Source organism: Gossypium hirsutum, chromosome A10 (genome assembly GCF_007990345.1).
Source record: "Gossypium hirsutum isolate 1008001.06 chromosome A10, Gossypium_hirsutum_v2.1, whole genome shotgun sequence".
Classification (NCBI taxonomy): domain Eukaryota; kingdom Viridiplantae; phylum Streptophyta; class Magnoliopsida; order Malvales; family Malvaceae; genus Gossypium; species Gossypium hirsutum.
Genome location: NC_053433.1, coordinates 10524125 through 10550421, shown reverse-complemented (window position 1 = coordinate 10550421; position 26297 = coordinate 10524125). Strand labels below are relative to the sequence as shown.

The 26297-nt window shown below is 35.5% G+C and overlaps 2 protein-coding genes and 1 pseudogene across 3 annotated transcripts; 1 reads left to right on the top strand and 2 right to left on the bottom strand.

Moving 5' to 3' along the window:
* The first annotated feature begins 1338 nt into the window (after positions 1–1338).
* LOC121207932 (pentatricopeptide repeat-containing protein At5g16860) lies at positions 1339–2328 on the top strand. The gene has a single exon (XM_041078483.1). The coding sequence runs from the start codon at positions 1339–1341 to the stop codon at positions 2326–2328; it is 990 nt and encodes a 329-aa protein (XP_040934417.1).
* Positions 2329–3002: 674 nt separating this feature from the next.
* Positions 3003–4690, bottom strand: LOC107896105 (chlorophyll a-b binding protein CP26, chloroplastic). Of its 2 annotated transcripts, XM_041078689.1 has the most exons (6): positions 4268–4688; positions 4104–4177; positions 3979–4029; positions 3786–3906; positions 3566–3700; positions 3003–3461 (listed from the first exon to the last, which is right to left on the bottom strand). In XM_041078689.1, the coding sequence occupies exons 4-6, from the start codon at positions 3867–3869 to the stop codon at positions 3201–3203; spliced, it is 480 nt and encodes a 159-aa protein (XP_040934623.1). In that variant the 5' UTR covers positions 3870–3906; positions 3979–4029; positions 4104–4177; positions 4268–4688; the 3' UTR covers positions 3003–3200. The 2 variants fall into 2 exon arrangements, with proteins under 2 accessions (XP_040934623.1, XP_040934622.1); XM_041078688.1 differs by having other exon boundaries at positions 3979–4177; positions 4268–4690.
* Positions 4691–5955: 1265 nt separating this feature from the next.
* Positions 5956–11153, bottom strand: LOC121208177 (ATPase 9, plasma membrane-type-like; annotated as a pseudogene).
* Between the last annotated feature and the right edge of the window lie 15144 nt (positions 11154–26297).

Below are 26297 nucleotides of genomic sequence, written 5' to 3'. Positions count from 1 at the left end.
ATTTAATTATGTTTAGTTTTTTATTGTTATTTTTTGATTGTAGGTTTGACTTTTATTTTTTTTTTGTTGCTATTGCTCGTATCTTTTTCACTTTTGTATTCTTATGATTTTGTCATGTATAACATGTATTGCTTTCACATTTTTACTCGACTTCATGTTTTTATTTCACTCGATAATAAATTTGTTTAAAAAAAATGATATTTTATGTTTAGATTCGAGGAGGATCGTACCCTAACTTACTGGGTTTCGATTTCCACAATAAATCTAACCATATCTTTCCTCAGTTTTGACGATCTCGGATTAAGAAAGATCGTGTCCTACTTCTGGGCTGATCCTTCTACCGAGTATATATCTTTTAATAGCATTTTCATCCGCTATCGGGAATTGAGACATTGTGTCCTAACTTCTGGATTGATTCTCTTTCTCGATATGTGAATATTCCCTTTTTCCTGAAATTTTCAACGTTTTATACAGGATCGTATTTTTAATTCTTTTTGAGTTTTTAATTTTCGACCCAGACATTAAGTAATCAACCAGGTACCAATTTGGGCGTATCGGGGTGCTAACCCTTCCTCGTGCGTAACGACTCCCGAACCCGTTTTTCTGAATTTCGCAGACCAAATCGTTGTTTTAATAAAAATTAAATTGTTTATTAAAACAACCACTTTTCGAGGTGGCCCGATCACACCTCATCAAAAAAAGATTGGTGGCGACTCCCGTTTTCATTCTTTTTTTCAAAATCCAAGTCGACCACGTTTTCATCCAAAAAATGGTGTCAACACTGTGATTGCAGGCTATGCTCAAAAGGGTCATGGTTATGAAGCATTGGGGGTATTTAGGCAAATGCAACTTTGTGGTTCTAAACCCAATGTGGTTACGCTTGTGTCCGTTCTTTCAGGCTGTGCTTCTATTGCAGCATTACTTCAGGGGAAGGAAACTCACTGTTATGCAATCAAATGTGTTTTGAACTACGATTGGAATGATCCAGGAGAAGATCTCATGGTGATTAATGGTCTAATTGACATGTATGCTAAGTGCAAAAGTACAAATGTAGCTCGTTTAATGTTTGATTCAGTTGCACCAAGTGATAGGAATGTTGTGACTTGGACTGTCATGATTGGTGGATATGCACAGCATGGAGAAGAAATGATGCACTGAAGCTCTTCTCTGAAATGCTCCAAGAAGGTAACTCTATGAAGCCAAATGCTTTTACCATATGTTGTGCCTTGATGGCTTGTGCTCATTTGGCAGCACTAAGGTTTGGTAAGCAGATCCATGCTTACATATTACGCAATCGTTACGATCTGTATGTTGTTTATGGAAAATTGTCTCATAGATATGTATTCCAAATCCGGTGATATACATGCTGCTAGGGTTGTGTTTGACAATATGCAGCACAGGAATTCAGTTTCTTGGACGTCGTTACTAACTGCTTATGGTATGCATGGCTATGGAGAAGAAGCTATCAAGGTTCTGGATTATATGAGAGTAGCAGGTTTTGTTCCTGACGGTATTACCTTTCTTGTTTTACTCTATGTATGCAGCCATTCAGGTATGGTTGACCAGGGAATCAGATTCTTTGAAAGCATGCATACTGAGTACAGTGTCACCCCTGAATTGGATCATTATGCTTGCATGGTTGATCTCTTAGGCCGTGCTGGTCGGTTTGGTCAAGCTCTGGAATTTGTTCACAGCATGCCCATGGAGCCAACCGCAATTGTATGGATTGCATTACTTAGTGGTTGTAGGATCCATGGAAATGTGGAACTTGGGGAATATGCTGCAGCCCAGCTTCAGGAATTGAGTTCAGAGAATGATGGGTCGTATACATTGCTTTCAAACATATATGCTAATGCAAGGCGTTGGAGAGATGTGGCCAGGGTCCGATCTTTGATGAAATATTCAGGGGTCAAAAAGAGAGCAGGTTGCAGCTGGGTCCAAGGAAAGAAAGGCACTGCAACCTTCTATGTGGGTGACAGGTCTCATCCACAATTTGAACAAATATACAAACTTCTTGCTGACTTAATTCAACGCATCAAGGCAATTGGGTATGTTCCCGAGACGAACTGTGCACTTCATGATGTGGATGATGAAGAGAAAGGTGATCTTCTTTTTGAACATAGTGAGAAGTTAGCTCTAGCCTATGGCATTTTAGTCTCTACTCCTGGGGTGCCTATCCATATCACTAAGAACTTGCGTGTCTGCACTGATTGCCATAATGCCTTTACTTACATATCCATGATCATTGATAATGAAATCATATTAAGGGATTCAAGTCGCTTCCATCATTTCAAGAGTGGATCTTGCTCCTGCAGAGGCTACTGGTGATACAAAATCATTGATGGTGAAGTGGGTTATGAGATTTGGCAATTGAAGAGGTCCGTCTGATAGGATGATCCCACAATGATGGAGTAAATCTGCTCCTAATATTGAATGCAAACGGTACCTTTTATATTTAGCTTCAGCTAACATAACAATTAACACAACTAAGGCCTAAGATGCAGAATTTATTCTGAAATGGCTTTATACAGGGGAAAGAAATTTCTGTAGCAACACAAGCTTGATCATCTAAAAGGTAGATTTCATTCATGTAGAAATACAGGACAAAGCAATCTCTGGTTCATTCTATGTCAAAAGTTAGTAGAGATATGGGGATTGGCCCTCGGAATGGTAATAGGAACAGGCAATTCAGTTTCTTTCCGATAAGCTGCTGGCTATTTTATGTATGCTTCCGTTATGCATGTTTGAGGCTTGCTTAACAAACCCAACTGAGAATGTCTCATATTCTTTCTTTAGCATTAGCTAAATGCAGGTGTGAATTTGGATAACTGTAGATATTCGGTTTACCTTTTACAAAATTGAACATTGCAGATTTAGATAATATTCATATCTGGATATTATCACTACTTTCTTCGACATCATCCGATTCCATTATACTTTCGTGGATAAAGGTTCTGATACTTGAACATATTGTTTGAATCCATTTTACTTTTATAGATAATAGCTTTGAATCTCTTTTATTTTATTTAAAATTGTATATATTTTTTAAAATTTTCTAATTAAATTCAGTTGAAATTTGAAGTTGAAGCCTCTACTCAAGATTAAAGTGCTAGCTTAGCTGGATGTACAAGCGATTGATGCATAGAATAGACGCAAGCAACGAGTAGTGTTGCAGATTATAATAAAATATAGTATTAAAATCAGAGGGTGGGAGCTCTTTCAGCAGTTCCAGCTATGACCGTGAGCAAGTTGTTCCCGAAAGGGTCACTGAGATGTTTGGCAAGGTTCTCAACGGGACCTTCTCCAGTGACATAGGCTTGGAAGTAGAAACCCAGCATGGCGAACATTGCCAGTCTACCATTTTTTATCTCTTTCACCTTGAGCAGAGCTGCTTGGTCAGGATCCTTGGCCAGCCCAAGTGGGTCAAATGGACCTCCAGGGTGAAGCTTGTCCTCCAATTCCTAAATAAATTATGGCAAAATTTTGTTAATTAATTAATAATGTTTGGTTGGTAAAAGGTTACTATTCATAATAGTATTAGAGAGGCAGGCATATATATATATACCAAGCCATTAATGATTCTGTAATATTCAGCTCCACCAACGAGAACGATCTCCGCAATGACAGCAGCAATAAGGTTGATAGGGATATTCTTGCCGAAGTAGTTCAAGGTGTTATCATCCAGGAGAAGAGCTCCTGTCTGCAATGCAGGTATGGAAAATCAACGTTCAACCAACACATTAATTCCATATATATAGTTATAGCCCAAATAGTAAAGCTAAAACCTTGAACCAAACGGCTTCAGGGCCGCATTTGGCACCAAATTTGTTAAAGGCTTCTGGGATGATGAATCCAGCTGCACCAAGCATCGCCCACCTTGCATGTATCAGTTCAAATGCTTGATATCTGCATTCAATATATATATTTTCATTCCTTAAGTATTGTATTCATCCCTTAAAAGGAAAAGTATTAACTTACTTGGCAAGGTCTTCTGGCTTCTTGCTCAGGCCAAAAGGATCGTATCCATAGCTGAATAAAATAAATATCATCATGAATGAATGTAGTCTTATTTATAAATCTTATTCGAACTTAATAATACGCACTCTCCGGGACTTCTCCAGTCAAGTACTCAGGGATCTCTGATCTGTCTAACAGCCCTTCCGGCAAGAAAATCCTTCTGTAGGGACCAGATTGAATATGCAACAAATGATCAAGTATATGCATTAAGTTGAATTGGTTTAGCCATAGGGTTGCAGCTAGCACATACCGTACCACTTAGCGAGCTCTTCATTGGCTGGGGAGACAGACGCAACCTTGGACTTGGGAGGAGGTGCAGCCTTCTTATTGGAGAAAAGAGCCACGGTCTTGAATGTGGCAGAGCTTGAGGGTGTGGGAGCTGATGACTTGGCCCAAACACTGAAATTCAGAGGGTTACCTAGCATTTCAGATTTGGCGAGGGAAGGAGCTAATGGGGCCATGTTGGCGGAGGAGTAGGGAAGGGAAGATGAAATGGATACTATAATTAAGGTGGACGTGGATGTTTCCATAGGCTGGCTCATGAGAAATCTGATAGGAGGGTCCATGGTGGTGTGGCAGATCATGGTGCTGACGTGGAACGAAGGCCTCTGCTCCTTCTAGATTGCTACCTCTTGTTTGGATAAGTGGTAGTACAGTTACGACATGTTTTGCATTTGCATTTGGTCTCACTACCCCACATGATTTTCCCTTTTTATTTTTCTTTTTTTTGAATTTATTATGCGGATGTTATTGCATCTCTTCAGGTATAATCACAAATTTAACTCTTAATTTTTATATTTTTATCAATTTCATCCTTATTTTTGGGTCTTATTTTTTAAGTTAAATTTGGCCTTCAAACCTTAAAAAAATTTTGAATTTGATCACCAACCTTTCAAAAAGAATTAATTTGTTTTTTTAGTAAAAATACCAACTAAAACGTTAAATTTAAACATGATAATCCATTTGTACTTCATGCATTTTTGTTAATTTTATTATAATTTTATATTTTTTAAATTATTTGTTGATGTGGCTATAAGACAAATAGTGTCTTATTTTATTTGGCATTATGACAAATTTAGTCCTCAATGTTTACATGTTTTGTCAATTTAACCTTAATTCTTTTTTAGCTAAATTTAATCATTAACATTTCAAAAAGAATCAAATTGTTTTTTTTTAAATGTTAACTAAAACATTAATTTTTTTAATGATATTGACATGGCAACTCGTCTAGCAATCTACATGTATTTTATGTTGAGATGTCATTATTTATTTTATATGCCACATCAACAAAAAATAATTTAAAATTTATAAAATATTCATAAATTTAAATATATATATATATATGTATATATATAGAAAGTTCATAAAAATTGAAAAAAAAAGTATGAGTACACATGATTGCCATGCGTACTATTATTTTTAAAACTTTAATGTTTTAGTCTATACTTTAAAAGAAATAGCAATTCCTATTTGATTGTTTTTGAAAAGTTAATGATCAAATTCAACCATTGTTAAAAGGTTGAAGGTCAAATTTAATTTTAAAAAAATAAGGGTCATATTGATAAATGATACAAATATCAAGAGTTAAATTTGTAATTATACCTTCTGAAAATAGTTTTGCAACTAAAATGTCTAATTTAATTTTCAAACCCTACATTCCTACAAATTCTTCCTACAACAACATATTTTCATATGTAGTACCAGTATAATGCTAAAGTATTGTAAAATTATAATATAAAGGGTGAAAGGGATAAATATCAAAATTATACATGAACTTTACTTTTGTGTAATTTTATGCATGAATTTTCTATTTAATTTAATTTTCACAAATTATTAACGCAACTGTTGGTATTGCATTGTTTTATGTTTATATTGCACATAAAAATATTTATATTTACCCCATATAAAAATAAACTGATATATTTATTTCTTTAAATATATTTGATTGAATCGAAATTAAAATTTCATATATATATTTAAACTATGATCAAAGTTTCACGTGTATAAATGCATGCATGAAATTAAAGTTCATATATCAAATTACATATTACATCAAAATTAATGTATAATTTTGATATTCATCCCTACCTACAAACAAAAATGAAATGAAAGATCCATGATGATTATAATGAACACCCTCGGCGACTCTTGAACATGCAAGCTTATTAATCTTGGTTGACTTAATGAAATATAGTGAAAGAATATTTTAACCGATCCTCTCTCTAGGTTGGTCCGTGATTTAAACGAACCATAAACTTTACTGCAGTTAGAGAAGATCGATTTTGAAGAGAGGAAAAAAACTGATGATGTAATAAAAATCATTGCCATATTCCAGCCAAGGATTGTCCGAGATAGCTATACGACAATCTCTTATGTTGGATTATTCAAAAATTATTCCAATACCATGCCTTCCATAACCTACTACAAAAATTCATAATAGGATAGATGCTGATTTCGGAAACCCCAAAAAATTTCTTCCTCCATACCTTCCAAGCTTTTCATGGCACATTACGACAACACCCAGTTCCACTCTTTCCCTCAAACAGTGTAGTGCTGTTGGATGGTGTCAATGTCGAGTCCTTTGAGTTTAACTACAGATTCAACGTGCCCTTTGAGTGTATGAAGTTCCCTCAACCTTGCTACTTCGGCACGCTTCCTTGCTTGTTCAGCAATCTCTGACAGTTCTCTATAGTTGGTCTCCTCGTTGTAGAGCTGTGTCATTTCAGGTGGTGTCAAGCCATGAAGGGTGCGTTGTGCCATTGCCCATTGTGCTTCCCTCTCTCCTTTTCCATAATCCTTCTTTGTTGTGAAGGCAGTCTATATAGATTGATATCAAACATCAATACTTATTGAACGAGGAAAAACCTTGTTTTGAAAGGAGTGATTTGATTAGAGTTGATTAGATACCTTGCTTTGAAGTAAATTATCCCAAGCCTTTCCACTCAAAGAATAGCGAATCAAGAACTTGAGTACGTCAAGTGGGACGTAGAAGACTAGACTGTAGAGCCAGATAACGCCAGCCCAACCCCAGCCAATGCCTTTGATTCTGGCAAAGCCCCAGTTTGCATAAACAGCAAGGAGTGTAGCTATCTAAAATGGTGAATCCAAAAACCAGAAGTTTATACCAATTCTAGCTACAATTATATATATATTCTAACAAATTGAAGTGGAATTTATATATTCATATATAACTCACGAGTTGGGCCAAAATGAAGGCAACCACGAGGAGAAGACCAGGACGTTCGATGAAAGACCAACTTCGAGAACGAGTGACAAAAATGAGTGCCTGACTCACTATACTCACTTGGAGGTAGATAGCAGCTGTAAGTTCATCTTGATTGTGCCTAATGGATCTTACCCCAAACTTGTCCTGCAATTATTATTATTATTATCAACCTTTAGATGTTTCCAGTGGATGTTTGGTTCTTCTTGTTATGGTTTTATAAAGAGTGTTTGATGTTTTTCTTACCTGAAAGAAGTTGGAATCGCTAGCAGCCCAGAAGAAAACAACAGTCATGCAAGCAAGGTAGGTACCGAGGACAATGCCGGTGGCAAATATCTCCTTGAGCTTCCATGAGTCAGGCATAGGAGATGGCTTAACCCTGTCCTTGGAAATGGTCATAATGGTTCCATCGTTCAGTATGGCAATGATCAAAACCATGAAAGGCGAAAAATCGAACTTCCAAATAAGAGCAATGAGCATAAACCCTAACACGATTCGGATAGTAATGGAGACGGCATAGATGGTATAGTTTTTCATTCTCTGAAATATGGCTCTGCTTGTTAGAACAGCACTCACAATGACACTAAGTCCTGGTTCTGTTAGCACTATATCTGATGCACCACGAGCTGCATCAGTTGCATCATCCACTGCAATTCCAATGTCTGCCTTCTTAAGCGCTGGTGCATCATTCACACCATCTCCAGTCATGCCACAAATATGATTCCTTTGCTGTAGCCTCTTAACAATCTCATATTTGTGCTCTGAATGAGGAAAATAGTGAGTTTTCAAAGACCATCAAACTAATATTGCATTTCAGAAAAATAAACATGAACATACCAGGGAAAACGCCTGCAAAGCCATCAGCCTTCTCAATAAGCTCATCAACACCAATCGTATCGATTGTGTCACCCTTATTTTGGCCAAGGAGAGCAGATGATGGATACATGTTGGTTCCCATACCGAGCCTGCGACCAGTTTCTTTGCCAATGGCTAGTTGATCACCAGTGATCATCTTGACATTGACACCGAGATTTAGAGCCCGACAAATTGTCTCCGCACTGTCATGCCTTGGAGGATCAAACAGTGGCAGTATGCCCACAAATTCCCATGCTTCTCCTTGAGCATCCTTGTTTTTTTCTTTCACAGTCTACAATATCAAAATGTCCATTTCATAATGACCTTTTTCTTTCCATTATTGAAATTAAGTTTGGTAGAAAGAATACAGAATATTACTTGTCTAGCCACAGCAAGAGAGCGAAGCCCTCGATCTGCAAAGTTAGCAATGATATCATGAGCTCTCCTCTTCACATCATCTCGGAGATTGCATAGATCAATAATCTGATTTTATGTCAAGTAATAACAACACGAAGTTACAACCACAACTGTAATTTAAATCCCGGAGATGATATGGAAAGCATTGGTACAATATAAGTCAATCCATTTACCTGCTCTGGAGCACCTTTGCTGACTCGATGCCAACTACCGTCAGCCTCGATATATGTCATGGCTGTACGCTTGTCTACTGGGTTAAACGGAAAGAAATGGACCTCGGTAATACCTGCTCTGGCCTGCAAATCAATTGAACATTGAAGACTGATGAGCAAAAACATAATGAAAGGGGGTTGTTTTTGTCAATCTTAGCTGACCTCTTTTGGATCACCTAGCATTCCAACAATACAGGCATCAATAGCATCTTGATTCTCAACCCTGGAAGCCCTTGCCGCTAGTAGAATAACCATGTCCTTGTCAACATCGTTTGTGAAAACCTGAAATCTCACAACATGGTTCTCTGTGAAGGGATGAATACATCATCAATCCATAATTGATGTTAACTTCCAATTCAAGGACCAACCTCGACTAAGGACTTGTCTACAGTAAGCTTGTTGAGAGTAAGTGTCCCAGTTTTATCACTGCAGAGTACATCCATTCCGGCCATTTCTTCAATAGCTGTCATTCTCTTAGTGATAGCTCCTTGTTGTGAAAGCCGGTGAGATCCAATGGCCATTGTCACAGATAAAACTGTTGGCATGGCAATTGGAATTCCTCCAATGAGAAGCACCAGCAGATTATCGATTCCGTCTCTGTACCTGCGCTGTTGGATTGGATACATCACCACTATCTCAATAAGCATCCCTACCCCAATTGAGCATATACAGAAGTTTCCAATTGCTGTCAACACCTAATGAAACAATCACCATTTAGTGCACATCAAGCATAAGATATGTTGCTCTGACTTGATCAGACACATGTATGTTCAAGCTTTTTCATATATTTGGAAGATCCTTTTAGGATCATATCCCAATATTCATATCCAGACATGCAACACACGAAGAAAATTGAAGATCCTTTTAGTATTCATCTTCACCATAAAAGAGGTTATTTGCTAGAAAACAGCTCCTGAGATTACCTGCTGGAAGTGCCCTACGTTGTTGGTGCTGTCAACAAGGTGAGCAGCTTTTCCGAAGAAAGTGTGCACGCCGGTGGCAATAACAATAGCCTCTAACTCCCCTTGCTTGACGGTAGAACCAGAGAATACCTCATCCCTGCATTCTTGTTTACAGGCAAAGACTCACCAGTAAGGGCGGACTGATCAATCTTGAGTGGATCACCTTCAAGGAGACGTGCATCTGCAGGGACAATATCTCCCAACTTAATGCTGATGATGTCTCCTGGTACCAGTATCGCAGCTTCTTGCTCGCTCCACTTTCCATCTCTTAGGACCTTCAATCATTCAAACATGCAAAAATGGTTAGAGACATTAGAAACATTCAAACAAGTAAGTTCTACTTAAATTGAATTTATTGATGTTCCTAAGCACCTTTGTTTTGGGGGCAAGACCAGCCATAAGTGCTGCAGCAGCATTGCCTGCATTGTTTTCTTCAATGAAGCTAATAGTTGAATTGATCAAGAGCAATGCCACAATACCAATGAAGTCTTGCCAGTCTGGGGGCTTGCCCTGAATTTATCCATAGAATTAGAGATTTCATATCGAAGAGAATTAGTTCAAGTACAAGGGAAAGGAAGAAAGAGCGATAAGGGATAAGCATACTCCTCCATTAGCCAAAGCAATGGCCATAATAGCTGCAATCTCCATCACCCATGACAGAGGATTCCACATAAATCCCAAGAACTTCAAAACCTTGCTTTCCTGTTTAATGTAGTTTTTTTAAGATTTTCAGTTTTTTTTTTTCATAAACAAAATGGAAAGAAGAGAAATAAAGAGGGTTAAATTAGGGTGTTTGCCTGTTTCTCTTCAAGCTTGTTAGGACCAAAGATATGCAGCCTTTTTTGGCCTTCCTCACTTGATAAGCCATCTCTGGTGCATTTCAACTTTTGAAACACTTCATGGACAGGAATTCGCTCCTGCATTGAAAGTTGGAAATCAAACTCTAAACTTGGAATGAAATTATAAACAAGAAATGAATATTGATAATAAAAAAAACTATATATTTGAATTAAATTCCGTAAGAAAATTTACCAGAAACAAAAGAAAACACTTACAAGGTCGATGGTCTCATTCTTGATATCTTCCAAGCCGACGCTGGTTTCCGCCATCTTTCTCTCTTCTTCAAATTACTTTCCTAGAAAAATAAATTTAAAAAAGAAAAAAGGAAATGCAGTCTCTTTCTTTCTTTTATCTTTGCATGCAAAGCAAAAAAAGTACACGTTAAACTTTCAGCTACTTCTTTTTTAACTCTTATTTCAAAGAAAATGAAATCAAGAAGAACAACTTAATTACTAGTTTTCTGTTTTGTTTTGTTTTTTTTTTTTTGTTAATGAGTAATTTGTAAAGATTAATTAGTTGGGGTTGGTATAGTACAAGAAAAAAATATACATATAACAGAGAGAAAATGAAAGTTGTGGGGATCTATATATTGGAAAAGTGGTGAAGGTGTTGGAATAGAGAGAGTGTAAATGAGCGAAGGAGCGGGAGTTTCTTGGTCGACGCAGCCCAGGTCATTCGGCTCTCACTTTCTCTTCAACTCACGTTTTTCTTAACCTATAAAGCTCACGATTAATTGGGTCTTTTTTTTATTATTAGCCCCATGATATGATTACATGCAACCATTTAAGCATTGGGTTTAATATAGAATGGAGGATGCTTCAGTGTAGGAGTAGCCCCACGAGATGATTTAGATGTAATCATTTAAGCATGAAATATGTTTGACACACTTAATTGTATATGTAGTGGCTATAAATTAATGATATATTTTTCTTTTTTAATTCTTAAATTAAAAATAATTATATACTTAATATGTTTATTAAAAAAAATATTACCATGCTGATTAAGTCGTAACTCAATTGGCATGAGAATTGTTATTAATGAAGAATGACATGGGTTCAAGTGCAATGAAGCTCATTACCCTATTATTTATGGGCTGGGAGTGGTTATGGGTAGTTCTACGCATTGTTTTATAAAAAAACACATATAATTAGAACTTATAATGAAATTGTTCAAAAAAATATTACCGTATAATATATTTATCAAGTGAGTCACATTAATTCCAACATTTTATTATAGAAGTTCTGATATTGTTGGCAAAGGTTTAGGTTCTAGATCTTTGAGTACTCAAATTCAAATTCTACCATACACAGTTATTATGGATGAGATCAATTTGATTGGTAGGTTTTGTTCAATTTATTTTAGTTTTTTTGTCCATTTATGCATTATATTCATTTAATTTTATTTTGTAAAAACTCGAATATATATTTATAATTATAGTGTACTTGTGATTGTGCATGTGGTTGCACTATAGTTATACTTGTAGTCTCTTAATAAATCTCTAACATTTTTTTCACTTGGCCAATATGATAAATCCAATACCTATATGTTAATCTAGTCTAATTCTCACTCCATTAAATATTCATTAACATGAATCATGACAATAGCATTCTTTTATTTATACAATATTAGAGGTGGGGATGGTGGTTACACGATTTGAACTTATGTTAAACGAATATTTGATAAAAGTTTTAATCACTGCTACATATAAGTCAAGACATGGCAATCATATTCCAATGCAAGTTATTATACCCACTTTGGCTTAGGACATGTGCATCTAGCAAGCCTACTGAAAAGTGCCCACAAGCAACCCTCCGCTTTCCATTGTCCGAGTGGTCATCGGATGACTAGTGTCTTGTAAGTCCTACTACCATCCAACCTCCTGATCTCCTTGGAAGGGTCCTAATCACCCGCTCTTGAGGATAAGTCTTTCACCCCTGTGAATGAACTACCCTCTCCCTTAGAAAGGCCTTATCAATCTATCTTTATGAATAGGCCATTCGCTCCTCAAAGAACCTGTTTTTCTAGTGTGAACACTTCTCTTAATGTGAACATGCCCTTTAGGCCCACAATTCAAAATGAATGATAAAATGAGCCCCATCACATTCAACCCTTTATGTATCCCACAATGATGACTTATTGGTAACAAGTTCATCACCTTAGCACCACCTACCAGAGGACCTCCACTATATATGCCTTTCAGCACGATGGAGAAAGGATCGACCCTTAAGCACTCATATCCACCTTATTGTCCTCAACCTCCTTACTTGCATACCTCCATCGGCTCTCCGCCCTACTAGCTTGAATCGACCTTTTTTAGCACCACCATATCATCCTCCATGACTCTTTCCTTATTGATATCCTCATCAATAATTCGTGCAGTGAGTATGAAAAGTCACCATGGCTTCCTTTTCAAATATCGATACTCCCCTTAACCCAGAAAATCCAACCAAATCTACCAACCCAACAAACTCTTCAACTCCAGTTAACACCATTTATCCCGTTACTTTTAACTTCCCTTCAACCCAAAACCCTACTACCACAACTCAACCACTAGCATCCTTTCAGACTTCTAATCCCCTTTATTAGAATCTATGGTTGTTCTCTCGGTCTGCTCCACTCCCATAATTTTTCTAACCATTTCCACCATTATCCCAATTGTAGAGCCTAAATTTTGCCCGGACCCAACAAGCAGAGCTCAAAGCACCAAATAAATTAACAGTCCAATTAACGCCCCACTAAACCAACCACTAAACCCCACTAAACCAATCACTAAACCACCCCACTAACTCTATCACCCCACTTGTCTGCAAAAAGAAAGAGGCAATTAGTTGTAAAATTTGGCTACAAAAGTCATTCAAAACTATTGTAAAGGGGGTTCTCTTTTTGGAGAAAAAAGGAGAGAGATTCGAATAGAGATTTTCAATACAAGAAATACACGGGATTAATCAAAAATCAAAGCAAAAGATGTGTTTTTTTTTGTCTATTCTTGTTTTAAGTACTTTGTTTATTTTATTTTATCTTTCAATTTTATTTTGTTTTTTACATACGAAAGTAAAAATAAAGGAGAAGAAGCTTACCCATTTTAAAATTGCCGAAAAAAGGGTTTTTTTTAGGTCTGACCGCCGTGTACGGTGACACCGACGGCAACGCTGGAGGTCCGGTGACAGGAGCAAGACCGGACCGATGGCCGAATTTTGAAGGGAGAGGGAGAGTGTTATTATTATTATTATTATTCTATATACTATTACTGTTTTCTTTTTATTATTATTAGTAGTAACGTAATAGTGTTTTATTATTTTATTATTATTACCTTTTTATTACTATTATTATTAACCTACTATTATTATTTTTATTAATATAGTATTATTTTCTTTTTTTATATTATTATTATTATTAGCACGTATATTATTATTATTGTATCATTTCTATTTTTATTTTATTATTACTTTTATTACTATTGTTTCTATCATTATTATTTTCATTACTTCCATTATTATTATCATTATTTTCAATTATCATTAATATGTCGTTTGTTTATTATTATTATTTTTAACACTATTATCATCATTATATTTACTTTTTTTAATATTATTACCATTTTTTATGATTATTACTATTATTTATATTATCCGTCCTATTTTTAACCTATTTCATTCAATATTTTGTTATACATGTGTTTATTTGCCCATTCCTGATTTAAATTAAATTTTCATTCGAATTTTCTTTATATTCCATTTTATCTCTATATTATTTTATTTATTATTATTTTTGTCTGGATTTTTCAAGTAAAGGCAATATTTGGTACTTGGAAATTAGAGAAATCGTGTCCTAACGTATTGGGTTTCGGTTTTTCGTTTGATCTAAGTAACCGATTATCCTTTTAAATTAAAATACATGAGTTTTAAATAAAATAAATGCAATATTCTGTAATTAGAAATTCGAGTAGTCGTGCCCTAACGTACTGGGTTTCGATTTTCTGTTTGATCTAAATATCCGAATATACTTTTTAAAATTTAAATATATGAGTTTTAAATGAAATAGAAGGCAAGCTCATACTCAAGGGTTGAGGTGTTGTGTCCTAACGTGCTGGATATAACATTTTACCTTGAGATGAAACGGTCCTTGACATACGTTTTAATTCATCTAAATACTTTAAAAAAACATTAACACTAAGAGGGATCGTATTTTAAACTCTTGTCAAATTTTCAATTTTCGACATTAAGACATTGAATAACCAATAAGGTACCAAATTTGGGTGTGTCGAGGGTGATAACCCTTCCTCGCACGTAATCAACACCCGAACCCGTTTTTTCAATTTTCGTAGACCAAAATCGTTGTTTTGATCAATAATCTATTTATTGAAAAACGACCACGTTTTGAGGTGACCTGATCACACCTCATCGAAAAAGATCAATGGCGACTCCAAACTTTCGTTTTAAAAAGTTGATTCTCGTTTTTCAAAAAAATGGTTTCGACAGCTTGGTGACTCCACTGGAGACCATAAGAGTGTCAAGCCTTAAATTGATTATTTTCTATCTTTTTTTCGAAAATTGAAAATTTGGTTTTTAACATACAATCCTCTCTTTGCATTTCATTGGTGTATGGTTTTCATCATTTTATTCATGTTTTTTGTATTTCGAGTTTTTATATCCCCTCACATTGCATTGCATGACAGTTTGGTCATGCCTTTTTAAGTGAGAGTGAGAAACTACGCCTTCGTGAGGTTTTCACCTCCGCATGGGATAGTGGACCGCTTCCGGGATACATCCGTACCTATGTTTTCGTGAGATTTTTATCTCTGCATGGCCATAGGGAAATGTATTCCCCTGAATTGAACTCGATCCATATGAGCCTATAATGGGTGAAGATCGAGGAATCTGCTGGTTCAGGTACCCTGTCTTTAAAACCAAACCGCATATAGCAAGCCTTAAGAGCCCACTCTAGGTAGAGCCATTCCAAACCCTAGTGGTTACCCAAGTAGGTGCTCTATTTTCTATTTATGTATTTGTACTGACATGTTTTCTTTTGTTTTGGTTATGATTGCATTGCATTTTCATCATAGAAAAGAGGTGTTGATTCACGTTCAGTTACTAAATAGAGAGCTTGTCATGGAAAATAAATTTCTTGATAAAGTGGAATACAATACGACCGTCCGAATATGGTCCGAGTAAACACGACAAGAGAAGGATGAGGGTCTACAGAGGAGTACATGACTTGGCTTCAAGATTTAAGCCAACAAAGATTATTCTGAAACCGTCAACGTCTCGACTTACTTAAAGAAGCTGACGAGCATCACGAGGATGAGTGAGCAAGGAGTCACAGCCCAGATCAAGCAAAAAGGAGATAATTCGCAAGATTTGATTTTAGCGTTCGAATATGAAGAAAAATATCAATGTCTTCGCCTGGAGTATACGGGCAAGGCCGTACATGTTTTCGCTTTATGTAAAGAGATTTGTTATCTAGAAAAGTTGTTCTAACAGAATTGAACCAGAATCAACGCCTCTTTTTGTATTAATTTTATGCATTTGCATTGCATTTCATCATATGCATTGAATGTCATAAAAGGGCCCTAATTAGTTAAAAAACTATTTCAGTTAATCTGGAAACCAATAAAAACCTCCCAAGTACGCATCTTTACTGTACACGAAGAAAAACTAAAGCGATGGATGAAAGACTAGAAAGGTTAGAACCAATACAAAAGGAAATGTAAGAACAGATGCAAGTACAAATGCAAGAACAACTGGCTAAGATCTAACATGATATGAGGGACCAGATATTAGAATCCCAAAATAACATGATGAACCAATTGACACAGTTATTGGCTCAGGGGCAAGGAAAAGGAAAAAGCCCTATGGTTAATACTGGGAATGATAATGAAGATCTTCTCTACCCCCAGGTTTTACCCCGAAAAATGTTCAGACACAACCTAAGATGTATACACGAAGGCCATCTATTACAATCAAGCCCTAACAGTTTCAGGCAGGTGATTCGGCGTCTATGAATTACCAAGTCAACTCAGGCTCTAATCCGCAGAATAACTCAATTAATCTTGTTGTCTTCAATCTCGATGAAGAAACAAAAAAGACAAGGGTGGAGTTCTCGAAACAATTAGAATACCGATGCAAATGGTTAGAGGAAAAGTTCAAAGTAATAGAAAGTGTTAACTATCACTGTGGAATCGATGCTAAGGATTTGAGCTTAGTTCCGGACTTAGTGCTTCCCCCCAAATTCAAAACTCCAGAGTTTGAGAAGTACAACGGGACTAGCTATCCCGAAGCTCACATCACCATGTTCTGCAGATGAATGACAGACTATGTCAATAATGATCAATTATTGATTCATTGTTTCTAAGAAAGTCTGGTCGGGGCAGCATCCAAATGGTACAACCAATTGAGCCGTACTCAGATCAATTCATAAAAAGATCTAGCACAGGCTTTCATGAAACAGTATAGTCATGTGAAGGATATGACTTCTGATAGGATCACTTTATAAAGTATCAAAAAGAATCGAATGAGAGTTTCTAGCAATACGCCCAAAGGTGGAGGGAAGTCGCCATACAAGTCCAGCCACCTCTCCTAGAAAAAGAGACTACCATGGTTTTCATCAATACTCTGAAAGCCCCGTTCATTAACCATATGTTGGAAAGTACTACTCTGGGCTTTTCAGATATAGTAATGTCCGTGAGATGATTAAAAATGTGGTAAGGAGTGGGAAGATATATGCAGGAGAGAGCGCTAAAAGGTCAACCCCGAAAAATAAGGAAAATGAAATGAACATTGTGAGCATGCCTTCTAAATTGGTTAACGTAGGCCAGCCGAGGGCTATAACCACTAGATATCAAGACTCTTCAAGGCAGGAATCCAACTCGAGGCCAAATACAGAAAGGTTCAGGTTTACACTTATCCCGATGTCATATAAGGAGTTGTATCAAAATCTTTGTTATGTGCATGTGGTGTTTTCGTTCTACTCGGAACCTGTGCAACCTCCGTTCTCAAAATTGTATAATGAGAATGCTCAATACGAGTACCATGCGGGAATAACGGGACACTCAATTGAAAACTATACTACATTTAAAAAGTTGGTCGAAAGGTTCATTGAAATGGGAATTGTGAAGTTCGATGATTCCCCAGAACCTAATCTGACAATGAAGTAAATGCAATATTTGAAAGTGAGGGCAAAAGAGTTGCAATGACTTGAACAAGTCAAAAGCCTGGAAGGAATATCAGGAAATCTGAATGACATATCTGAAGAGGGAACCGGGGAATAAAAGTTTCCAAACCTTTGCATACTTGGGAGTGTTTTGAACAATTGGATTGTAGAAGAGATCTCTGTATTTATAGAGCTAATTTAGAGCAATATTCAAAACACGTTTGTTACTTTAAGCCTAGAAGCAATAAGAATCCTTTTATGAAATAGGCTTGTGTCTAGAATCTTTATTTCAATAAAATGCATCTTTTTAAGCAAATATTCTTTTATTTTTTCCATTTCATACTGTACAAATAATTGTTCTTAAGTTCTTTTTGTTCATTGGACTTTCTTTCAAATATTATTTTATTATTCATTCATGATCATACCATATCAATAACCATCCTTAGAATCATTTATTCTTTGGAATCTGCCTTCGTACCTATAACAGGTCCCTAGATATCAATGACGCGAGTGACGCTATCACTTACTCAGAGTCTCCTTTTGAGTGAGATATGTGTTTAGGGGGATCTCAGGACTTTGAAGATGATAGAGATTGTGACTTATCTCCTGATTTGTTAATGATGGTAGAACAAGATGAAAATAGATCCTACATTACAAAAGGTTAATGGACGTTTTGAGCAAGAGGCAAAGATTGGAGCCTATATCACCACAGAGATAAAGCGAGACGTCATTGAGTTATTCCAAAATGTTTTCGTATGATCGTATCAAGATACACCTAGGCTACCAAGACGTGTGGATGTTGTTAAGGTTAAGAAAATCTTAGAAGAGGTCCATAAAGGTGTCTGAAGAACACATGTTAATAGTTTTACAATGGTCAGGCTAATCATGAGGTTCGGGTACTGTTAGTCCACCATGAAAGGGGATCGCATCAGTTATGCCGTAAATACCAAATTTATCGAGACAAAATTCATGTGCCTCATTCATTCCTTCATAGACTTTCTCTATGTGGGGCATGGATATTATTGAGCCGACCGCGTCAAAAGATTCTAGCAGACATCGTCATCTTTATGGTCGTCGATTACTTCACTAAATGGGTGAAAGTCGCTTCATATGCCAATGTTACAAAGTCAACAGTCATCAAATTCTGTAAAAAAAAAAGAAAAATAAAAAGATCATGTACCGACAATGAATACCAGAAAGGATCATATTTAATAATGCACAATAGTATGATATAAAAAGTTCGTAGTCTGTTCAAGACCAGACACCATATCATCCCAAAATGAATGGCGCAATAGAGGCAACAAAAAATAATCGTGGGGAAAATGACCGAGACTTATAAATGTTGGCATAGGAAGTCACCATTCACCCTCTATGCTTATCGATCGTCGGACAAAACTTTTGTCGAGGTAACACGTTTTTCATTAGTTTATGGAATAGAAGCGGTTGGCCTATTGAAATCGAGATTCCTTCTCTCCAAGCTTCAATTGAATGAAGAATTGGATGAAGCAGAAGGATCCAATGAACTTAATTGAAGAAAAGAAGTTGAAAGTTACCCGTCATGGTCAAAACATACCAAAAACGAATAATGCGAGCTTACGACAGAAAGGTTCATCCTAGAGAATTCCACGAGGGGGATCTGGCATTGAAGAAGATCCTTTCTATACAAAAGGACTTCAGAGGAAAGTGGATGCCCAAACTGGGAAGAACCTTATATAGTAAAGAAGACCTGTTCTGGAGGAGCATTGATATTGACTGAGACGGATGGCAATGACCTGCCCAATCCGGTGAATTCAGATTCAGTCACAGTTAGTAGTTTCAAAAAAAACACAGAAAAAAAAAGAAAAAAGAAAAAAGAAAAAAGAAAAAGGAGAGACCAAAGTGAAAACCCGCAAATGACGTTTTGAGGCTAAAAAGGTTTTAAATTGAAAACCCGGAAAGGGCAATTCAAATAAAAAGTAGGGCATGCGATAGTCTTGCTATGCTTGAATTAACAAGGAGGAGGTATGCTACATCTTGGGGCATCAACAAAATACTCTAGATCTCTTAAACACATGTCGAGCTCAAAATGGTCCTTAAAAAGTTCGTACAGAGAAGCTCAGGCTGTGATATCTGGGGCAACTAGTCTTCATCTTACCCATATTGAATTTAATATTTTTGATTACTTTATTCATTTCAAGACACGCTCCCAATAAATTTCCTTCTTATTGCATTTGCTATCTTTGATTAACTTATTTATTTCAAGCTATGCTCTCAATTATTTTCTTTCTTATCCATTGTTATGATCTTTTTCAATCATTTTGCATTGAAATATCGATTAGTGGACTAATAATACTTTCGTAAAAAGAGTTTCGCATATTATTTTGGAAGCTTCTAAATAATACAAGAACCTGAAACAGGACTATTGTTTAAAACTTACCAAGCCTAAGGGTTTGAAATATTGGAGAAAGATGATTATCTTTTTGGACTTTTTATTGGTTGAACAAAAAAAAAGACAAGACATTTTGTCGGTGATACAATTTCGACAAATAACGAGCAATGTCAATTCAAGTGTAAAAGGAGGTCATTCTCTGGAAAAAAAATGACACTCTACATTCATGCAAATATCAGATATATACATTTAGTCATTACACCTAGAGAATGGTGCAACAGAACAAATTGATTGAAGATGGTACTAATCCTATATCTCTAAGTTGCAACAAGATGGATAGAAGAAACCAAATGTTATTCCCCTGAAGTTACAGTGGGAAGTACAAACTTTATGTCCCAGAAAGTACCGTGGAAGGGACTTTGAAATTATAGCGGGGCAAGTTTGCTGAGCAGAATGTGATTGTTTTTTTGAAGGTTTTCTGTTGAGAATGCCAGTCGAACAAGATAGCAGCGTAATACGTCAGTAATAAAACTCTGATGAACAACAAATGATGACACTTTAAGCATTTAAAAAGGAATCATTCTCATGACATTTCTACATTCATATCATTCATAACACATTTGGTTAGGAGCATCTAATTCATTCTGATCATAGCATCCTAATCATTTAGCATAAATATAGGCATATGAAACCGAGTCTACAGGATATGTCCCCAGAGGACGGTGTAGCAACACCGAAAAATTGTAGATCTTATCTCCCTAAGCAGTAGTGGAACAGATCGAAGACGACAAATCTTATCTCCATGTAGCGGCAATGGAGCAGATTTAAGCCACCAGCCTTATCTTCATGAAGTTACAGTGGAGCAAGTTCAAGATATAAGTCTTATCTCCCTGAAGTTACAGTGGAGCAGACTAAAAATTGCAGACCTTATCTCCTTAAACAGTAATGGAGCAGATCGAATACGGCAAATCTTATCTCCATGTAGCGGCAATAAAGCAGATTTAAGCCACTAAACTTATCTCCCTGAAGTTGCAGTGGAGCAGACTGAAATTTGTAGATCTTATCTCCCTAAGCAGTAGTGGAGCAGATCGAAGACGGCAAATCTTATCTCCATGTAGCGGCAATAGAGTAGATTTAAGCCACCAGCCTTATCTCCCTGAAATTGCAGTGGAGCAGACTGAAAATTACAGATCTTAGCTCCCTAAGCAGTAGTGGAGCAAATCGATAATGGCGAATCTTATCTCCATGTAGCGGCAATAGAGTAGATTTAAGCCACCAGCCTTATCTCCCTGAAGTTGCAGTGGAGTAGGTTCAAGATACAAGTCTTATCACCCTGAAGTTGCAGTGGAGTAGACTGAAGATAGCGAATCTTATCTCCCTAAGCAGTAGTGGAGCAGATTGAAGACTGCGAATCTTATCTCCATGTAGCGGCAATGAAGCAGATTTAAGCCACCAGATCTTATTTCCCTGAAGTTATAGCGGAATAGATCGAGGATAGCAAACCTTATCTCTCTGAAGTTGCAGAGAGCAAGTTGAAGTTACAAGTCTCATCTCCCTGAAGTTGCAGTGGAGCAGATTGAAGATAGCAGATCTTATCTCCTTGAAGTTATAGCGGAGCAGATCAAAGATAGTAAATCTTATCTTTCTGAAGTTGCAATAGAGTAGGTTGAAGTAGCAAGTCTTATCTCCTTGGAGTTGCAGTGGAGTGGACTGAAGACCACAAACCTTGTCTCCCTGAAGTCGTAGTGGAGCAGGTTGAAATTATCAATTCTTACCTCCTTGAAGTTCTAGCAGAGTAGATCGAAGCTACAAATCTCTTTTCCCTGAAATTACATTGGAACAGATTGAAGCCACAAGTCTTATCTCCCTGAAGTTGTAGCAGAGTAGACTGAAGACAGCTAATCCTATCTACCTGAAGTTGTAGTGGAACGGATTAAGGTGACAGCAGAGTAGATCAAAACTACAAGTTTTATCTCTCTGAATTTACGGTGGAATGAATCAAAGCAACAAGACGCAGAGGACTGGAATGAGGTTATCTGAAAAAAAAGAAACACCAAAAGAAATCAAGACCCCATGAGGTCGGGCAAAATTGGTCTTCTTCGAAAGTCTTTGCTCTATTCTCGTTACACGATAATGAGCAAAGAGGGGCAGCTGTAGAGCCCAAAGTTTGCCCGGGCCCAACAAGTAGAGCCCAAAGCACCAAATAAATTAACAGTCCAATTAACACCCCACTAAACCAACCACTACACCCCACTAAACCAACCACTAAACCACCCCACTAACTTTATCACCCCACTTGCCTGCAAAAAGAAAGAGGCAATCAGTTATAAAATTTGGCTACAAAAGCCATTCAAAACTATTGTAAATGGGGTTCTTTTTTTGGAAAAAAAAGGAGAGAGATTTGAATAGAGACTTTCATAAGAAATACACGAGATTAATCAAAAATCAAAGAAAAAGAGGTGTTTTTTTTCATCTATTCTCGTTTTAAGTACTTTGTTTATTTTATTTTACCTTTCAATTTTTTTTTTACATACGAAAGTAAAAATAAAGGGGAAGAAGCTTACCCATTTTGAAATTACCGAAAAAAAGGTTTTTTTAGGTTCGGTCGCCGTGTACGGTGACGCCGACGGCGGCGCATGGAGGTCCTGTGACCGGAGCAAGGTCGGACCGATGGCCGGATTTTGAAGGGAGGGGGAGAGTATTATTATTATTATTATTATTCTATATACTATTACTATTTTCTTTTTTATTATTAGTAGTAACGTAATAGTATTTTTATTATTTTATTATTATTATTTCCTTTTTATTACTATTATTATTAACTTACTATTATTTTTATTAATATAGTATTATTTTCTTTTTTTATATTGTTATTATTATTAGCACATATATTATTATTATTAATGTATCATTGTTATTTTTTATTTTATTATTACTTTTATTACTATTGTTTCTATTATTATTATTTTCATTACTTCCATTATTATTATCATTATTTTCAATTATCATTAATATGTCATTTGTTTATTATTATTATTATTATTAACACTATTATCATCATTATATTTACTTTTTTTTAATATTATTACCATTTTTTTATTATTATTACTATTATTTATATTATCCGTCCTATTTTTAAACTATCTCATTCAATATTTTGTTGTAGATGTGTTTATTTGCCCACTCCCGATTTAAATTAAATTTTCATTCGAATTTTCTTTGTTATTCCATTTTTTATCTCTATATTATTTTATTTATTATTATTTTCGTCTGGATTTTTCAAGTAAAGGAAATATTTGGTACTTGGAAATTCGAGAAATTGTGTCCTAACGTATTGGGTTTCAGTTTTTCAGTTGATCTAAGTAACCGATTATCCTTTTAAATTAAAATACATGAGTTTTAAATAAAATAAAGGCAATATTCGGTAATTAGAAATTCGAGTAGTCGTGTCCTAATGTACTTGGTTTCGATTTTCTGTTTGATCTAAATATCCGAATATACTTTTTAAAATTTAATTACATGAGTTTTAAATGAAATAGAAGGCAAGCTCATACTCGAGGGTCGAGGTGTTGTGTCCTAACATACTGGATATAACATTTTACCTTGAGATGAAACGGTCCTTGACACACGTTTTAATTCATTTAAATACTTTAAAAAAGCATTAACACTAAGAGGGATTGTATTTTAAACTCTTGTCAAGTTTTCAATTTTCGACATTAGGACATTGAATAATCAATTAGGTACCAAATTTGGGCGTGACGAGGGTGATAACCCTTCCTCGCGCGTAATCAATACCCGAACCCGTTTTTTCAATTTTTGTAGACCAAAATCGTTGTTTTGATAAATCAATCTGTTTATTGAAAAACGACCATGTTTTGAGGTGACCCGGCCACACCTCATCAAAAAGGATCGGTGACGACTCCAAACTTTCGTTTTAAAAAGTCGATTCCCGTTTTTTAAAAAAATAGTTTCGACACCAGTTATTCCTAACGACCTTACTGTCATCAATCTTTAGCCTTACTTTACCAACATCCTCCAATTCTAGTGTCAATGGGTTAGAACTTTAGCCTCGCAATTCGTGTAGCATTAGGTGAATTTTTCACTTCAAAAACATCTAAGTCAACCTAACTCCCAACAATTGAGGATTCAAGCAGAATTCTTCTAAGGCACCAACGCAAAGCGGAAACAACTCAAAGATGATGAAGATGAATAAACTTGAAATATAAGAACAAAGCCACCGAAAAGCAAAAGCACAAGCGAGAATGTTTGAGTGAATGCTCTAAAAAATTATATTACTGAAAATTGAAGTGATTTACAATGAACGGGAGAGACCTCTGTTTATAGTTAGTCTCCCCAAATTCAACGTTACAGATTAAAGTACATCAACAACTAAGATTAAAAGTTGTCTACAAATCAAATCTCTAAGATTACAAAATCATATATTTTAAGATTACAAGTAAAATGTAAGATTGCATATCTTCAAAGATTACATTCTATAATTGTCATGCTTTGTAGATTGGCCTTCAATTCAATACTATAGATTAAACTCCATCAATGGTTAAAATTAAAAGCTATCTACAAATCAAATATCTAAGATTACAAAATCATATCTTCTAAGGTTACAAGTAATATCTAAGATTGCATATCTTCAAAGATTACATTCCATAATTGTCATGCTTTGCAGATGAGCCTTCAATCTCTCCAAGTAGCGGGTCAGTTCAATTGGGCCAAATGACCTCCCTTGAACATGATGAATCGCACAAATGTGTCATGGTTTCGAGCTCCCATGTGTAATGACTCGATAGTCACGAGAATCGAAAAGTGTATTTTTGAGTCTCCGTTTTCGTAAAACAGATTCGTAAATATTTATTAAAAATATTTACGAAGTTAGTTATGTGGTTAATTAGGTTATGGTTAGGTGAATTAGCTTGAATTAAGGTTAATTAAGTATAAGGATTGAATTGAATAAAAAGTAAAAGTTGAATCATAGATTAGAGAAAAGTGAAGGACTAAATAAGTAATTAAACCAAATCTTGACAAGTGTATGGTATTTTTAGTGACATGTGTAATATTTATATACATGTATTTATAATAATTATGTATTTCCTTATTATATAAGTAAGTATTATATATTATTATTTTATTATATTATATTAGTAAAATTTAAAGTAAATAAAAGAAATAAAGAAAATAAAAGATAGAAAAAGAATTAATGGGGAGACGAAACAGAGAAGGAAAAAGAGGAAAGAAAAAGAAAGAAAGAAAAAGGAAAATTTAGGGTTTTAAGTTCAAGGGTTTAATTGGTAAGCCAATTTAACCCATTTTCTTATAATTTTGATGTTTTTAGAATTCTAGAACAAAATGCTACTTGATTTATGTTAAAATTTTAGAAGTTAGTGAATTTATAGAAGTTGTTCATGTTGAATAAATTGAAGTGTTAGGGGTTAAATTGATAGAATTTCAAGTTAGAAGTGAAAAAAAGATTGAATTGTAGAATCAATCATAAGTTTTGAGCAATAAGGACTAAATTGTAAAATTTCAAAATTAAGGTTTTATGGTGAAATTAGAGAGTTGAAATTAGTCTAAAGTGGAAATTGAATAAGATATGGAATTAGTTTTGGAAAAAAAAATAAAATTAGTCACGGTTTAGGGATTAAATTGGAATTTAGGCAAAAGTTGAGTATAAATTGAAATATTTAATGTAAAATTGTGTGTATTGATGATTTTAAATTATTTTAATTTCTATAGCTAACGTCGTGCTAGAAACATCGGCTAAAAAGGGAAAAGAGAAAGTCAACGATGAGTGACTCGAAAATTACGGTTTGTATTTCTATAATCCAAATTTAATAATAAATTGTTGTAATTATTATTTCATGTGTATGGTGAGTGGATAAAGGTGAGTATTGATATTATGGTATTGAATTGATTGAATTTATCAATATTTATGATTATTTGAATTGAAATATATATATTGGTTGGAAATTGAAAAATGAATTGAAATCCTATTAACTGTATCGGGCTGAGTCGGATATAATTGGCATGCCATAGGATTGGAAGTGTTCAGGGATTACTTCAGCTTCGAGTCGATGAGACACTGGGTGTCAAACTATTACTTCGGATAAGTTTGATGAGGTACTGGGTACCAATTTGCTTCGGCAAGACCGATGAGACACTGGGTGTCAATCTATTACTTCGAATTATCCAATGAGGTACTGGGTACCAAACTGGTGTGTTTTGGTTGGATCCGTGTATCC

Excerpts from the sequence above, each read along its gene's own strand:
- LOC121207932 (XM_041078483.1), top strand. The coding sequence starts at position 1,339 with ATGTATTCCAAATCCGGTGATATACATGCTGCTAGGGTTGTGTTTGAC.
- LOC107896105 (XM_041078688.1), bottom strand. The coding sequence starts at position 4,052 with ATGATGATATTTATTTTATTCAGCTATGGATACGATCCTTTTGGCCTG. Across the intron at positions 3,907-3,978 it reads AAGCCAGAAGACCTTGCCAA|ATATCAAGCATTTGAACTGA; the intron begins GTAAGTTAATAC and ends TATTGAATGCAG. Across the intron at positions 3,462-3,565 it reads ACAGAATCATTAATGGCTTG|GAATTGGAGGACAAGCTTCA; the intron begins GTATATATATAT and ends TAATTTATTTAG.